The sequence below is a fragment of the Acinonyx jubatus genome, chromosome X (assembly GCF_027475565.1).
Source record: "Acinonyx jubatus isolate Ajub_Pintada_27869175 chromosome X, VMU_Ajub_asm_v1.0, whole genome shotgun sequence".
NCBI lineage: Eukaryota > Metazoa > Chordata > Mammalia > Carnivora > Felidae > Acinonyx > Acinonyx jubatus.
Window position 1 is genome coordinate 67,308,826 of NC_069389.1, and position 17,824 is coordinate 67,326,649.

The 17,824-nt window shown below is 32.8% G+C and overlaps 1 protein-coding gene across 2 annotated transcripts in view; it reads right to left on the reverse strand.

Annotated features, from left to right (window-relative positions):
* Window positions 1-1,165: 1,165 nt before the first annotated feature.
* Window positions 1,166-17,824, reverse strand: part of HDX (highly divergent homeobox) — a 179,529-nt gene continuing 162,870 nt past the window's right edge. Inside the window, exons 9-11 of one of the 2 annotated variants that reach the window (XM_027053747.2) lie at window positions 11,092-11,214; window positions 6,817-6,981; window positions 1,325-3,729 (exon numbers count right to left, since the gene is read on the reverse strand). In XM_027053747.2, coding sequence (XP_026909548.1) covers window positions 6,856-6,981; window positions 11,092-11,214 — 249 coding nt within the window. In that variant the 3' untranslated portion in view covers window positions 1,325-3,729; window positions 6,817-6,855. Of the gene's footprint in view, window positions 6,982-11,091; window positions 11,215-17,824 lie in introns of both variants that reach the window. The other variant, XM_015079368.3, reaches the window with a different exon arrangement.

The following is a 17,824-nucleotide window of genomic DNA, read 5'->3' on the forward strand; positions in this document are numbered from 1 at the left end:
TAAAGCTTTATCACTTTTATTGATCTTTTCAAAGAGCCAGCTCCTGGTTTCATTGATCTTTTCTGTTGACTTTTAGTCTCTATTTCATTTTATTATTTATTATTTCCTTCATTCTACTGGATTTGGGCTTTGCTCTTCTTTTTCTAACTCTTTTAGATGTAAGTTTGGGTTGTTCATTTGAGATTTTTTTGCCTCTTGATGTAAGCTTGTATTGCTAAAATCTTTCATCTTAAAATAGATTTTTCTGCCTCCCAGATATTTTGGACTACTGTGTTTTCATTTTCATTTATCTTTATGTATTTTTTAATTTCTTCTTTGATTTCTTGATCAACCCATTTATTGTTTGTGTTTATTGCAGCATTATTTACAATAGCTAAGATATGGAAGCAACCCAAGTGTCTACTCATAGATGAATGGATAACGAATAGGTCATATATATATACATATAAACATATATGTATATATATATATATAATATGTGTATATATATAATATAAGAATGGGATCTATAATATATTTTATATATATAATTATAATATTGCTCAACCATAAAAAAGAATGAGAACTTGCCATTTGCAACAACATGGATGGACCTAGAGGGTATAATGCTACGTGAAATGTCAGTCAAAGAAAAAAAAATAACATTTAATTTCACTCCATAGATGAATGAAGAATAGGTCATATATATATATATAAGAATAGGTTATACAATACATATTATATACATATATATATATATATGTATATGCACACACACACACACATATATATATTACTCAGCCATAAAGAAGAATGAGAACTTGTCATTTGCAACAACATGGATGGATCTAGAGGGTATAATGAATGCTAAGTGAAATGTCAGAGAGAGAAAAATAGCATTTGACTTCACTCATATGTGGAATTTAAGAAACTAAACAAATAAGGAAGAGACAAACAAAAAAAGAGACTCTTAAATGTAGAGAACAAACTGGTGGAATCCAGAGAATAGGTTAGTGGCGAGATGGATGAAATTGGTGAAGGGAATTAAGAGTATACTTTTTATGATGAGCACTGAGTAATGTTCAGAATTGTTAAATATTTATATTTTACACCTGAAATTTATATAACACTATATGCTAATTATACTTGAATTAAAAAATAACAATAAAAACCTTCTTTACAGAAACATTGGAATTGAATTCCAACTTACTTCAAAAATTATTACTCAAGAACATATTTGTTTATGAAATATGAGATCTTTCATACATAATAATGATTTTTGTTTTATTTTTAAACTTTAGAATAGTTTATACTATAGGTGACAAAAATATTACTTTGTGGAAGTATTGAGAAGTATCTTGCAACTTGCAGCCAAAGTATAACAACTTTATTATTGTGAGGGTAAATAGATAATCTCATTTGTTTTAAATCTATGGTAAGAAGTATAGAGTTTATGTAAAGGAAATACTTATTAATTCTATAGAACAGATAGATTTTCCTCAGTAGAATTTTTTCTTTTTTCCCATATCAATTTTTAAAAATTCACCATTTAAGTCCAAATGTAATTGAGAGTAAAATACGTTGGTGACAAATGGTTACATGGAAATGTTCTCATACCATTAAGAAAAAAAGTAGGACATATATGCCTATTCAGTATAATCTTAATTTTGATGAATATATGTAATATGCAGAAGAAATGACTGGAATGAAATATACTAAGATTTTAATAATAATTATTATTGGAATTTTGGGACTGCATATGGTTCCGTTTTCGTTTATGCTATCTACATTTTCTAGAAAGCCTAAAGTGAACATATGTTACTTTTATAATATAATATACACAAGAAATGTAAAAAACTAGTCTCAAAGATTGTGAATAGCATTATTCAATCTTATGGGCATACTCATCCATTGACCATTGACTTGTCTCTTAAACAAATTTATAATAATTCCCATTCATTTTTATAAAATCAAAGGTTTTCACTACCTAAACTCAAAGTTTTTGCAGCTCTCAGAAAGACTTGGGTCATTTGAAATTCATGTTTCTATGTAATTTTTCTCCTTGCAACATTCGTGATAATTTGTCAACTGGGAAAGAAAGCTACTGTTGTGCTATTTGAAACATACCCCCTGCTTTCTCCCATTAGTTAGGTAACATAAAGAGTTTTAATTGGTGTAAGACGTTGACAAAAAAAGGTGTGGGCATATTTCACCCAAATTAGACGCATGCTCTACTGGTGTCAAGAGAGACAGTTAGGCACAATACTGCCACATTAAAAAAAAATGCTATAAAATTAGCATTCTTTGTTTATACTGTGGTAATTTACTTATTGTTTTTACAATTTAAATATCCTATCATGGACAAACCTGTTGTCTGTTACAAAATACTCACTCTATTACATTGATAGTGGAGTAATTCTTTTTTAAGTAAACTCAATTAAAGATGACATACTTGCCAGCTTGGAAGACAACAAAATTTCTACGTGAGCATTCCATGTTCTCCCTTCTCTGACCCACAATACCTTATCATTCTCTGTATTCTGGGGGCCTTTTTTTTTTACAAGAACCTTATTTTGGGGAGGACAAAAATTATCTTTAAAAAGGGAACAATGCTTAAAACACAAAGACTTGGAAAAGTAAATATTAAAAGAAAGAAATAGATGTCTATTAGTTAGAAATCATTTATTGCCTCTATAAAACTTTAAATAAAAACCCTACAAAAGATCACATTACAGTGATGTGGTTTCAAGGTGGTAGTATATTTCAGAGGTAGTATCAGTAAAATGGGATGCAAGATCGCTTAAAGGAACTACTTAACAAGTTAATACAAAATAAAATTCCAATGCAGAGCAATATATACTAAGTATAAACTTTAATGGAAAAATCATATTTATTTTCAAGAAAATATTTTATTATCTTTTTCCTCTTAGCAAATCTGCTCTTAAATAATGGTTTGGTTTTGGCAATGGCATGCTGACTGCAGTCGCACAAATTAGTAGGCTTCTCCCTCATATTATCGCAGAGCATAGCTTGATATTATGAGTATGATAGTGTTGTCTGCCAAGGATAATGCCAACTTCAAAGATAAACCCATGTACTCGTCTTTTAAATATTATAGTACTGTTAGCTCCCTTAAAAGGCTAATAAGTCAGAATTTGGCATTTTTAGGACCTGAATGAAAATCTAATATATATTTTTTAAATAGATAATATTCCTGGTACACCATCACTACAATGTGAAGGGAACATTTTCAGAATTTCTCTTAAAAATGACCATAAGTTATCAGGTTAAGTAAGATGAGGAAACTATTCCTAAGAAATGAGTGGAATTTCCCCTCTTCCCCCAAAACAGAAGGCAACAAAGTCTAACTTAGAGCCTAAAATTCTTTTAAATTCACTACTTATGTTTTCTCCTACAAACTTAAAGATGGTGGACTATGAAAGTGCCTTAAAATACATGCTGCTGCCTTTGGAAAAATGGCCTCTTCAACATTTTTGAAGTTTTGGTAGTATACAGAGCACAGGATGTGAGTGGTTTGCAGCATTTTTTTCTCCAACAATGATAAATGTTTTTATTATTATTACAATGGTAGCATAGAAGTCTCAATGTTGATACTTGATCTTACAACAAAACATCCCCATTTTTCATGAAAAGATCAATTTTCTTTTGAGGTTGTCCTTGCATGTGCTAATTTTTCCATTCTCCAGCATCACTGCAGTTCTCATTTTCTTGTGACTAACGTTAGCTTGGCTGAAATGAGGAAGGTACCTTCAAGTTATTTTTTAATACACATTTAAGGTAAGTGCCCTAATATATACTTTGTTGCTTAGAAACTGGTTGGTTATCCTAAGCTGAAAGCAGACATCAAAGTGTAGCTGAAGGAAAAACAAGTTTTTTTACCTTGGTATCCGTCTTTGTGAGAGATACTCCAGATAGTATGGTCTGCTTTAATGTGTCAAAGCCCAAAAGAAAGAAACACTAGCTGTTTTTCTCTCCCCAGTCATGAAAATATCACAAAAGCAGTCAAACTGATGTTTTCTGCTTTAAGATGTCTCAAAAATTCCATCTATATGTGTTAAAGATATATTTTCTTCATAATAGATTTTTAGTACTTGACCTTGGTATCTTTTAAAAAATCTGCAGTGCTTAATTTCATACTGCCAATTATGATTTTTTTCTAGATACAGCTATTTCTTTTGGTTCCTGCTACAGAACAACTATATTTTGTTTTTAAAATGTTTAATTTTTTAAATGTTCATATATTTTTGAGAGAGCACAAACAGGGGAGGGGCAGAGAGAGAGAGGGACAGAGGATCTGAAGCAGGCTCTGCACTGACAGCAGTGAGCCCAATGTGGGGCTTGAACTCACAAACTGAGATCATGACCTGAGCACAAGTCAGATGTTCAACCGATTGAGCTACCAAGCTGCCCATAAAATGTTTAATTTTATGAGAGTAAAATAAATAATTATGGTGCTGAAACACAAACGCCAAAACAAAAGGATTCTTAAGTGTACTGCTTCTATTTTAATGGAATTTTAAATAGGGACAAAGGAATCATTTATGTTTGTTCTCAAAATTGTAGATAAGATGTTTTTCTAGGAATTACACCTAACAGAACCTTTAAATCTATTAAAATTTCTACTTAAATAATTTTTATTAATATTCCTGAAAAAGTGAAAAGACATAATTCGTTTTGAAGTTTGTAGCTTGCCGAGTAGAAATCCAATGTCCCTATAGCAAAAGTTCAATAAGATTTTTTTTATTTGGTGACTAATCGCTGGGGTGTGACAAATGCAAACCATAAAGTTGAAAGATGTAGGAGAGAATGAGCTATCCTTACTTAGTGACAAGAAACAAATAAAAAAGAGTTTAAACTGAAGCAGAAGAAATTAGTTTAAAGATAAACTCAATGACGAGGAAGGAGCTCCTAGGAGACACTTGAAAGCCTGGAATTTGTTCATTTTACCTTAAGAATGTTGTATATAGTAGGGACTCTTTATATCATGGAGGAATTGATGTAACTGCTAAATTTAATCCTAATGTCTGAGGTTCTTTTCAGCACTCTTTTTTGAATGGAATTTTACTTGTCAGCCAGAAGTACTAAGCATTATTTACAAAGAACCATATGGCTTCCAGCTAAAATATTTCTAACAAAAGAACCATAGCAGTAACATGGCAACAATAATAAATTACTGACAAAATGGAGGATTATCAATGAACCTTACCTATTTGTGTATGTGGGGAGGGAGCATTTCAAGGTCAAAGACAGTCATGACTTCTTTTCTGTATTCATAAATTAGTATTTGTGAATTCCAAGATCAAAATTTGTTTTACTTACAAATTACAAAAATATATGACACAGAAACGTGATGACCAAAGCAACCATGTAGCTACCTCATTAATCTTTTAGAAATAGACAGTAATTTAACCATGCAACACAAATCCACACAGCCAACTCACAAATACATGATGCTGTGTGGCTCAGGGAGAAACTGGTATTTTCCTTTCTATGTGTCTTGGTAATGCCTTCTGGTATCTCAGAAGGAATGGTCTGCAAAGAATCATCTACAGTGTGTAGCAATCTGGTACAACTGTGTAGTATGTCCATTTAAGAGTGTATTCATAGAATGGTATCCAGAAGGGACACATGGATGACCAAGTCAGTTAAGCGTCCAACTCTTAATTTTGGTTCAGGTCATGATCTCAACAGTTGTGAAATCAAGTCACTTGTTTGGGCTTTGTGGTGGGCCTGGAGCCTGCTTAGGATTCTCTCTCTCTCTGTCTGCCACTCACTCCCTTCAAAAGAATAGTATCCAGGAAATTAGAACTGTGATTCACAACCATAGTGTGTATAACTTTTTTGGATATTATCCTTGGCTGATGGCTCTGTAGAAGCTTCACATGAGAATGAGGTAAATTTTGTGGCAAAGCTGAGTGACCAGATTAAAAAAGAAATCTCAGTGCCTTACCTTAACTTCCTGTTTCATAAAATGTAACTGAAAAAATATTATAAAGATAGTGATAAATGTGTAATATTTGTGCAACATTTCAACTAACTCAGTTACACAAATTTATTAGTGGAATGTGAATCTTATCAATACTTGCCATTTGCAACAATGAAGAATTCCCATTAAGACTAATTTTTTACAACATTTTGTTTCTGTACACTTAATAATTTATTCGACTTCATGTTGGTGAATTACTTTTCCATAGTGCTTTCCCCCTTCTCCCCAGATATTTTGGTTAGGAAATGGAGGAATGCCATAAATTTACAATTATATACCAGTAATCACTTCAATTTTCAATCATTAACTGAAGTCAAATTCTCATAGGAGTTGGAAAATAAATCCCAGGACTCATCCAGGTAAAATCATTTTTAAAGTTTTTGTTTTTTCTTTCAAATTTGAGTCCACTTTCCTGAGTAAAAGTGTATGTGGATATAGGAAAAGGTGAGAGAAGAAAGATGTAATGGCTACAAAACAAAACTAACCAAGCGTTAGTAACTTGATAAGCAATGTTGAAATACCTTTATTTTTGTGTCTCTGGTCAAAACTATTACTAAAACTAAGATTCTTCTAAAAACCAAACAAATATTTCAGAAATTAGGTATTATGCATTTCATAGCTAAATTCCTAAAATTTAAATACAATTTTCACCAGAGTTTTACCAATTTGGAAAAAAATTCTCAAACACTGCTTTTAAATTTCACATACATTTTTTACACTGTAGCCATTATATCTTGTCCATTCTTCACAGGGCATGTCAGTTTCAACAATATGTTTTTCCAACTGAAGAATTTTGAGGCAACAGAATGCAGTTATCTTGAAATGCACACCTCTTAGCCAAAATGCTGTGTCATATATGCCCCCTCAAATTACAAACTGTCTGAGGCATTTTTCTCTGATAAAGAAGACACACTGAATGAGGTATCATCAGGCTCCGGCGAGGCATGGTTGAAATCCATCTCTTCTAATTCAGGAGGTAAATCTGACAGCAGTGCCTGAGTCAGAAAAATCAATTTTTAAAAATTAGTATGAGGACAAGTTTCCCTCCCCCTTCCCCAATTTTATGTTAATAGTTAATGTTAAATAGTTATGTTAGTTATGTTAATAGTAAATGTTAAAATAATAGTTTATGTTAATAGTTAATAAACACTCTCCAGTTCCATCCACATTGCTACAAAAGGCCATATTTCATTCTTTCTCATTGCCAAGTAGTATACTAGTCTTAAATGCCCACTGATCAGTGCCTAAGGGCTTTAAAATTATATTCCTTATTAAAATATTCCTGCCCAATTATGTTGTCCTTTAGAGAAAAACTCATTTCACAAGAGTATTTTGTTGGAGAAAGAACTTATCAATTAGGAATAAAGCTCAGTTATTCTACTTACTTTTTTACATTTATTTTGAGAGAGAGACAGAGAGAATGAGCAGGGGAGGGGCAGAGAGAAAGGAAAAGACAGAATCCCAAGCAGACTCTGTAGTTTCAGTGTGGAGCCTGGCTCGAACTCACAAACCATGAGACCATGATCTGAGCCAAAACCAAGAGTTGGGTGCTTAGCTCACTGATCCACCCAGGCACCCCTCAGTTATTTTACTTTAGACTAAACATTAACAACTTGAAAATTCCAAGTATTTTTTTTTCTTTTCTTAGGCTATGCCCATAGATGGCCAAGCATTCACTAGGGCACAGCTGAGCAATTCACAGCTGTGAAATTATGTATCTAAAGGTCTGCTCATTTCTCTATAAGTAATTAGGATAAGCCAAGAGCCATGAACTAAGCTTTGTCATGGTATAATTGTTTCATCTGGAGTTACAGAACATGCATCCATACTAGAGAAATAAATGATTAATAAAGATTTATGTGGTTGATAGTGCTAATGCCCACCTGATCATAAAAAAACTGTGAACTAAATGATTGATTTGAAGCTCCCAATACTAAAAATAATGTAGCATATATGGGCAATTTGAGATAGAATTACTTGTAGTGTGGGATTTGGATGCAGTAGTAAACAAAGACCAGGGAAATGGGAACATATGCAAATTTGCGACTACTGAATTAAGGAATAGAAAGATAGGGAATGTTGGAGAAGTTATTAAATCCACTGTTGAAATAAGACATATTCTATTCTCTTTATTAAAATAAGTGACATCTATACATTTTGTCTAATAGCAGAGAGACAAGATTAAAAACTTCCTCCTTTTTGTCAATCTGCATGAGAAAAGACCAACTCCTATCTGATAGAAAAGTTATTTATTTTATACTATTAAATAGCTCATGAACTTCTTGCTGAAATTTGGAGTATTTACAAAGCAGTCGTCTAATGGTACTATACACTTTCTAAGGTATTAGATTTTAGTAAAAGGACACAGAGACATTGTCTTCTAGAATAGATATTTATCACTATCCCAGTCAAGGTGAAACAAAGCCTTTGCTAACATTAGCTGATCATAGTTTATTAGAAATGCATCACTGGATTTAATTCACTTTGCAACTGTGAAGAAGCCATGTTAAAAAGGGCAAAGTACTCGAACTAACATTCATTGAACATGTGCTTAGAATATTAAAAAGTTAAGTGAATGAGCAGACTTAATGACATTCTAAATTCTGGTGGGGAGACCTTCAAATCAAAAGAGATTTTTTTTTGTGTGTGTGATTGCATTCATGTAGCTGAGTATACATAAAGCAGCATAAGACACTTCTAAAGCATGAAGTCCACTTCAAAATTCTTTTTAATATCTTATTGGATTGCAACATTGGCACACTGAACAAATCTATGGATTATGACAATTGCTAGACTTGCCTTTTTTATAGATCCTAAAGTAAATACAATTAAGTTTTTTTACTCTAGGTCCTTCATCTGTCTGTCCTCAGAATCTGACCTAGTGCCACTATTCCCAAAAGATTAAGTTAATTCCCAAATATAGTATCTGTTTTTATAATATGTATTCTAAGCCCTAGGGGTATGAATGCCAATTTTCATAATATTAATAATGCATATTTTCCTTGCAAAGTGGAGAAATTGGAAGTTCAAGGGAAGAAATTGACCTGGTTGGGATCACACAGTTAATCATCATGGGAAGAAAGACTAACTCATGTAGTATAGTGCTGGCAACATTATTTTTAATTAAAAATGGCTATTAATTAACAAACCATTTGGGTAATCTAGTATTTCAATCAGACAGTGTCATATATTTTTAGAACCCAGTTCCAATGGGGAAACGTATTCTATGGACCACTTATCTCAGCTTACCAAAACCAAAACTAATGAAAAAAAAACCAGATTTTAAAAAATGGGAAACCAATGACACAATGGCTTTCTTTTGTTAAGTAGAATATACATTAATTTCTTCCATAAGTAAACCTCTAAGTATCTCAAAACATAAAGATTAGTAACTTAAAAGATCACCATAATAACTTTCATAAACTACTATTGGTGTCTTCTATATTATGAGATTGATTATACCTGATCTCAACTATACAAATTTGTATTTTCTATTAGGGTGCTGATTATATATGATATAACTTCCAGTACAGGTTTTGTGTGACTTTCTCCTTTTTGATGGCCAATGTTTTGTCATAGTTTTTTTCATTAGTCTTTTATCAGAGGAAAAGTATAAGAGAAGGAGAAAAGTAAAATACACAATATTTACTTTTCTTATTCGTGAGTATTCTTGGGGAAAGAACCAAGACAAGGATGAGGTTATAATTAGAAAACAAAATGTATTATGTGCACCATTCCGAGATATCAAGACACCTAGAAGCTAGTTAGCTGGCCTTGTAACTCTGAATTCAAAACCATGCCATAACTTTTGGGACGAGGACCACACTCCAAATTATTTCTCTGATTGAACCTATTTTTTTACAGTTATTTAAAATTTACAGTACCCTTGGGACCATGATTAAGACTGCCACCTTATTCATTTAAAATCCATAGTTTATATTCCTAAAAAACAAACACACTTTTAATATGCCATAGAATATGATAACTCACATAAAACAATATAAAACAATAACATGCTTAAATAAAGATGGTAAAGGTAACCGAAGACTGCTGTCTTGGAATGTCTGTGTGTGTGAGGCATGGGGAGAGCAAAATGTACATATTGGCTTGAATTTCATGAATAAATTCTTCTCTTTAAAAAGAAAAACAGTGGGATGTTAAGACTCTATTATTTTTCCCTGGAGATATCTGAGATGAACTACACATGTCAGTCTTGCTTGTATATAAGGGATGAATTTGTACACTACTATTGAGATTACTTACTAAATAAAAGCCTACAAGACTGCTTCCAAATCAATGGTTACTTGTGTGACACACTATTCACTGAATGTCTCTGACAAGAAATCAACACCATAGCATACAACTCAGAAGCAAATTTGGTATCATTTAGTATTGAATAGAACATTTAATAACATTCCATAATTTTTAGCAACCTTAATACATTTTATACAAATTTACCATGAAAAATAATGGGACAGAAAGTGTAATTTAGGAGGAATTTGTAAATAAAAATCCATAGTGACAAACAAAAGACATTACACTTCACCTTTGGGGTAAAGGAATCAAACATTCTAGTTAAACTGGGAAAACTAAATGATGCATTGTGGTCACAAAGAATTTCACAAAGTAATTTCATATTTTTTAGTGATAAGCAACGTATCATGAAATAAAAGATATTCAAACATTTGTGAAATCTAGTGAAGTCTGGAGGGTAACTGAAATCCAGAAGAGAGGCAAATAACCTACCTCTTTTATTCAAGAAAGTTTCCAAAATATGTGCCTCTCCAGTTAGGGTAGCCTGGTCTCTACAAACACTCTGAGAGTTTCTTTAAAACATATTTTTAAAAATTATTTCCCCCTACTTAAATCTAGCCTTAAATTAACAATTATTTTGATTTCTTACTAAAGTATCACACACATATCTGAATATCTATACTTAAAAATATTGTGCTAAATAATAAAAAAGATTATAAAGTAGCAAATCCTTTCTTGATGCCAAGCAGAAATGAAGTAGAAAAATAAAAAAAATATATTAAGAACTCAAGTGTGACATGTCATTTTTCAACATGATACGTTACAGCTTACTATACTCTTCTGGCACCTACCTGCTGTTGTTCCTTATCATCAGCTTTCATAGCTAGTATCAAGCTTCTAACAAATGTCTGAAGTTTAAAGTATTTTTGCTTTTGAATCTCTAGCTCATTTTCAATGAATCTGACTTCTTCATTCTGAGCAAGAAAACATCAGATAATATCATTACCTTATGAAAACCTAGGATTATATATGTTTGATGCACAGTAAAATTCCAAAAAGCAATCAAATTAGAAGGACAGTAAAGAAAATAACATTTTAGTATAAAGAATATAAAGCACAGAAGGAAATTATCATGTTACTCAAAGACTAACTTTTAAACAAATCAACAAAAGAAAACAATTTGCAAGGTCAAAAATACAATAAAAAATTCCAGTAGAAGAAATCTCAAGAAACAATTTCCTTTTGGAAAGAATACTCCTGTATTAAACCTAATTAGCATTTTTGTTAGGATTAAGAACAGGCAAAGTCCAATTACCCCAACTAAAGAGCAATAACAGATGCAGTAATACTGAATGTGCCATTCACAAAGCCAAATATTGAGAACTGAAAAGACTATTTTGTACCCAGGGGGGAATAAAATTATTACAGTCTTAGGTAGTTTGTTGAGCTCCCTGACTTTATATAGGAGTCTGTTATTCAGATAATATCTCCAATGTACCACTGTGTACCACTGATTTGACACACAGTCCCTCTTTACTATTTTGTTAGTTTCCTAAGAAAAGAACAATAGACTAGGATTTGAGAGGATTTTAGTGCCAGTTCTACTGATCACTGTGTAAACTTGAGCAGACCAATTAAACTCTCTGTGATTCTATTTGCTCATCAGTGAAATGTATATAATACTAGTAATCTTTGGCAATTCTAGGTTTGAGGGTTGTAAAGCTCAAATAAACTAATGGTCACAAAAGTGTTCTGAATAGATTTATAATAAAAACTACAATAATCAAGAAGTTATGTTATTGCCAAAAGGGTGGACATATCTATCAAGAGAAAACAGTGTAGAAAAATACACACACACACACACACACACACACACACACACACACACACATATTTTCTTAAAAGGTGCTAAGGTAATTCAATGAACAAAGAAAGTTCAATCTTCCAACAAATAGTGTTTGAACAATTGTAAATCCATATAAAAAAAGATTATCAATTCTTACCGCACATCATATACAAAATTTAACAAGAAATGCACAAACCCTAAAACTATAAAACTAGAGAAAAACAGTAGAAAATTTTTGTGTCCTTGGTTTAGGCTGTTTCTCAACGGCACAAAAAGACCTCATCAAAATTAAAGCAAGCAAACAAAAACTCTTTGCTCTTCATTTTTTTAAAAATGTTTATTCATTTTTGAGAGAGAGAGAAAGAGAGCAAGCATGGGAGGGACAGAGAGAGGGAGACACAGAGTCTGAAGCAGGCTGTCAGCACAGAGCCCTACATGGGACTCGAACACACGGACCGCAAAATCATGAACCAAGCCGAAGTTTGACGCTTACCAACTGAGCCACCCGGGTGCTTCACCTTTGCTCTTCAAAAGACATTGTTAAGAAAATTAAAATATGAGCTACATATTGGGAATCACAATTTACATATTGTAAATCACACACCTGATAAAAGACTTGTATTCAGAATACATCAAGAATGCTTACAATACAATTATAGGACCATCAACAGAATAAACAGCAGGAAAGATATTTGAACACACACCTCATCAAAATGTGAATGACCACTAAACATGAAAAATGCTTGATATAATTTGTCATTAAGGGAATCAAATTAAAACTGCAATGCATACTACAATATCTAAAGTTAACCACCTCACACTGGTCAGAGTGGCTAAAACGAACAAATCAGGAAACTACAGATGCTGGTGAGGATGTGGAGAAACGGGAACCCTCTTGCACTGTTGGGGGTAATGCAAACTGGTGCAGCCGCTTTGGAAAACAGTGTGGAGGTTCCTCAAAAAATTAAAAATAGAGCTACCCTATGACCCAGCAATAGCAGTACTAGGAATTTACCCAAGCGATACAGGAGTGCTGATGTATAGGGGCACATGTACCCCAATGTTTACAGCAGCGCTTTCAACAACAAATTATGGAAAGAGCCTAAATGTCAATCAACTGATGGATAGATAAAGAAGATGTGGTTTATATATTCAATGGAATACTACTTGGCAATGAGAAAGAATGAAATTATTCCATTTGCAGCAACGTGGATGGGACTGGAAGGTATTATGCTGAGTGAAATAAGTCAGTCAGATAAGGACAGATATCATATATTTTCACTCATATGTGGATCTTCAGAAACTGAAGAGAAGACCATAGGGGAGGGGAAGGGGGAAAAATAGATACAAACAGAGAGGGAGGGAGGCAAACCACAAGAGACTATTAAATACAGAGAACAAACTAAGGATGGATGGGGGAGCAGGGGAGAGGGAAAATGGGTGATGTGCATTGAGGAGGACACTTGTTGAGATGAGCACTGGGTGTTGTATGTAAGCCAATTTGACAATAAATTATATTCTTAAAAAATAAAGTTAAAAAGACTGACAATAGCTAGTGCTCGTGAGAATGTGGAACAATATGTCTCATACATTGTTGGTGGGTTTATAAAACAATACAGACATTTTGGAAAATGTTTTGAGAGTTTCTTATAAAATTACACATTATCTTTCTTTCTTACCGTCTGATGTAGCAATTTACTCTTAAGTATTAACCCAAGGTAAATGAATACATGTGTCCACAAGAAGATGAATAGTCATAGCGGCTTTATTCATAATAGCCCAAAACTAATAACAACACAAGTGTTCATCAGCAGATAAATAAACATATTGTGGTTGTGGTTACACAACTGCGTCCACTTGTCAAAACTCATCTAACTGTGTAAAGAGGTGAACTTTATTGTATAGAAATTATATATCAAAAACTTTATTAAAAGTATTAGCTATTCCTCTTGCCAAAAAAAAATAAGCTATGAGTGTTTTCTGTAGCTGGAGAACTGGTCTCAAAGAGCACAGCAGGACCATTAACAGTATATGTTCAAAAAGCTGCATAAAAGACATTAAAATTAGTTAGTTCTATGGTCATTCTTTTGTTTCAATTGAGAAGATACAGTTATATTAATCGCATTCAAAACTATGAGCTGCATCAATTATTTTATCAGCAGAGTTTAGAACTTACTGTACCTAATAAAACTACCTCCCTTTCAGACAATTTAATATCAAATGCATCATCTGCAAATGATTATTGAAGCTAAAGTCCTTATTCAAAGGCACCCTACAGCAATCTGAGTTACAAGTAAGCATTCTAATAAAATTCAATAGGCATCTTCTATATTATATTTGACTAATTCTAAACTTATTTTTTTTAGTATTTATTCAAGATCAGTAGTATTACTAAAGTGCTGACCAAGAAGTCTTCATATATAGGAAATGTAGTGTCTCCTTTGTTTTTTAAATTATTTTTAATTTACCTTTAAATTTAAATTTACTTATTTAAATTCAAGTTAGTTACCACACAGTATAGTATTGGTTTCAGGAGTAGAACCCAGTGATTCATCATTTACATATAAACCCCAGTGCTCATTCCAAGTGCCCTCCTTAATGCCCATCACTCATTTAACCCAATCCCCCACTCACCTCCACTCTAACAACCCCCAGTTTGTTCTCTGTATTTAAAAGTCTCTTATGGTTTCCATCCCTCTCTGCTTTTATCTTATTTTTCCTTCCATTCCACTATCTTCATCTGTTGTATTCCTTAAATTCCGCATATGAGTGAAATCATAATTGTCTTTCTCTGCCTGACCTATTTCGCTTAGCATAATACACTCTAGTTCCATTCGAGTTGTTGCAAATGGCAAGATTTCATTCTTTTTGATCACCGAGTAGTATATATATATATATATATATATATATATATATATATATATATATATATATAGTGTCCTTTGAATAAATACCCAGTAGTGCAATTGCTGGGTCATAGGGTAGTTCTATTTTTAATTTTTTGAAGAGCCTCCATACAGTTTTCTAGAGTACCAATTTGCATTCCCAATAGCAATGTAAAAATGTTCCCCTTTCTCCACATCCTCATCAACATCTGTCATTTCCTGAGTTGTTAATTTCAGGCATTCTGACAGGTGTGAGGTGGCATCTCATTGTGGTTTGATTTGTATTTCCCTGATGATGAGTGATGTTGAGAATTTTTTTCATGTGTCTGTTAGCCATCTGGATGCTTGCTTTAGAAAAGTGCCTATTCATGTCTTCTGCCCATTTATTCACTGGATGATTGGTTTTGGGGATGTTGAGTTTGATAAATTCTTTATAGATTTTGGCTACAAACCCTTTATCCAATAAATCATTTGCAAATATGTTCTCCCATTCCATCGGTTGCCTTTTAGTTTTGTTGATTGTTTCCTTTGCTGTACAGAAGCTTTTTTATCTTGATGAGGTCCCAATAGTTCATTTTTGCTTTTGTTTACCTTTCCTCCAGAGACACGTTTAGTAGGAATCTGCTGAGGTCGAGTTCAAAGAGAGTGTTGCCTCCTTTCTCCTCTAAGATTTTGATGGTTTTCTGTCTCACATTTAGTTCTTCCATCTATTTTTAATTTATTTTTGCATACGGTGTAAGAAAGTGGTCCAGTTTCATTCCTCTGCATGTCACTGTCCAGTTTTCCTGGCACAATTTGCTGAAGATACTGTCTTTTTTTCCATTGGATACTCTTTCCTGCTTTGTCAAAGATTAGTTAGCCATACAATTGTGGGTCCATTTCTGGGCTCTCTATTGTGTCCATTGATCTATATGTCTGTTTTTGTGCCAGTACCATACTGTCTTGATGATTATAGCTTTGTAATGCAGCTTGAAGTCTGGAATTGTGATGCCTTCAGCTTTGGTTTCCTTTTTCCACATTACTTTGGCTATTCTGGGTCTTTTGTGGTTACATACAAATTTTAGGATTGTTTGTTCTAGCTCTGTGAAGAATGTTGGTATTATTTTAAAAGGGATTGCATTCAATGTGTAGATTGCCTTGGGTAGTATAGATATTTTAATAATACTTGTTCTTCCAGCAAAGACTACAAAGGATCAGAGAACATCACTAGAAACAACAAATCTACAGATAACACAATGGAAGTAAATTCATATCATTCAATAATCACTCTGAATGTAAATGGACTAAATACTTCAAACACAAGACATAGGGTATCAGAATAGATTAAAAAACAAGATCCATGTATATGTTGCCTACAAGAGACACATTTTAGGTCTAAGGACACTTGAAGATTGAAAATGAGGGGATTAAGAAAATCTGTCATGCTAATGGAGGTCAAAAGAAAGCCAGAGTAGCCATAGTTATATAAAAAACTAAATTTTAAAACAAAGATTGTAATAAGAGATGAAAAAGGGCATTATATCACAATTAAGGAGTCTATCCACCCAGACGATTTAACAATTGTAAATATTTATGTCCCCATCTTGGTGATTCCAAATATATAAATCAATTAATGACAAATATAAAGAAATCCATAGATAATAATACCATAATAATAGGAGACTTTAATACCACACTACAACAATGGCCAGATTATTTAAGCAGAAAAAAGAAACAATATCTTTGAATGAAACAAGATGGATTTAACAGATACATTCAGATCATTCATCCTAACGCAGCAGAATACACATTCTTCTTGAGTGCACATGGAATATTCTCCAGAAGAGATCACATACTGAGTCACAAATCAGCCCTAAACAGGTGTAGTGTCTCCTTTGAATGCATAGTCCTAATGAGCTGCATTCACAGTCCATTAAAAAACATTTTTAAAACATTAATTTACATTTGCAGAAATCAGAAGTCATCTTTGATATGCAGATCTCTAATTTCTCATGCAAATATTTCTTCTACTCAGTATTTATACAATTTTTGAAAAACAAAAACAGCTTTAAGATAATTTCATTTTACAAATATTTTCTTCTTGGAGCTGCTTTTTGCAGGCCTATGAAACACTTTTTTGATTACAGACAGGAATGTATGTGTACTTTAGAGAATTTCCTAAGTACATGGAGTGTTTGTGAGAGGAACTAGTAAGAAACTATCAGTCACCGAATTGCACAAAAGAAGATCTACCTCAATTTTCTTGTTAACATCTTCCCTACATTTCCAGTAAGCTTTGTCCATTCTTCTCCAAGATGAATATAGGGAGCACTCAAGCCTTCATGTACACTGGAGATCTGATATCTCAGCAGGCTATCAATGGCTGCCAAAATTGAGGTATTATTTTATGATATATCTACTCATGATTCAGGGACTGAGCTCACCAAGTTGTCTCTTAAGTATTTTAGATTAGTCAGAACTTCTAGTGATGCGGGTTTCTAGCAATATGTATCAATCAAAAAACTCACTATGTACAAACTGAGTATTGCATAGTAATAATTATCAAATGCACATTAAGAAAACATTCTTTCATTTTGTTATACTGAATCTGAAGAATAATGAAAGACTGTTTATTCCAGTGTCGGAAAAAATTATAATGATCCAGCTTCTAATATTAATTGATTGTATATAAATGAGCACTTGCACACCACTATTAAAACTTTTTCCAAGGATAAGTAAACTAACTTATTCACTCAGGAACTATATAATGGATACCTATGTGCTGGAAACTAGGTAACACATAGATGAATAAGATACATCTCTCCTTTCAAGAGCCTTATGATGAATATAATTAAGGCGAAGTGATTTAAATTT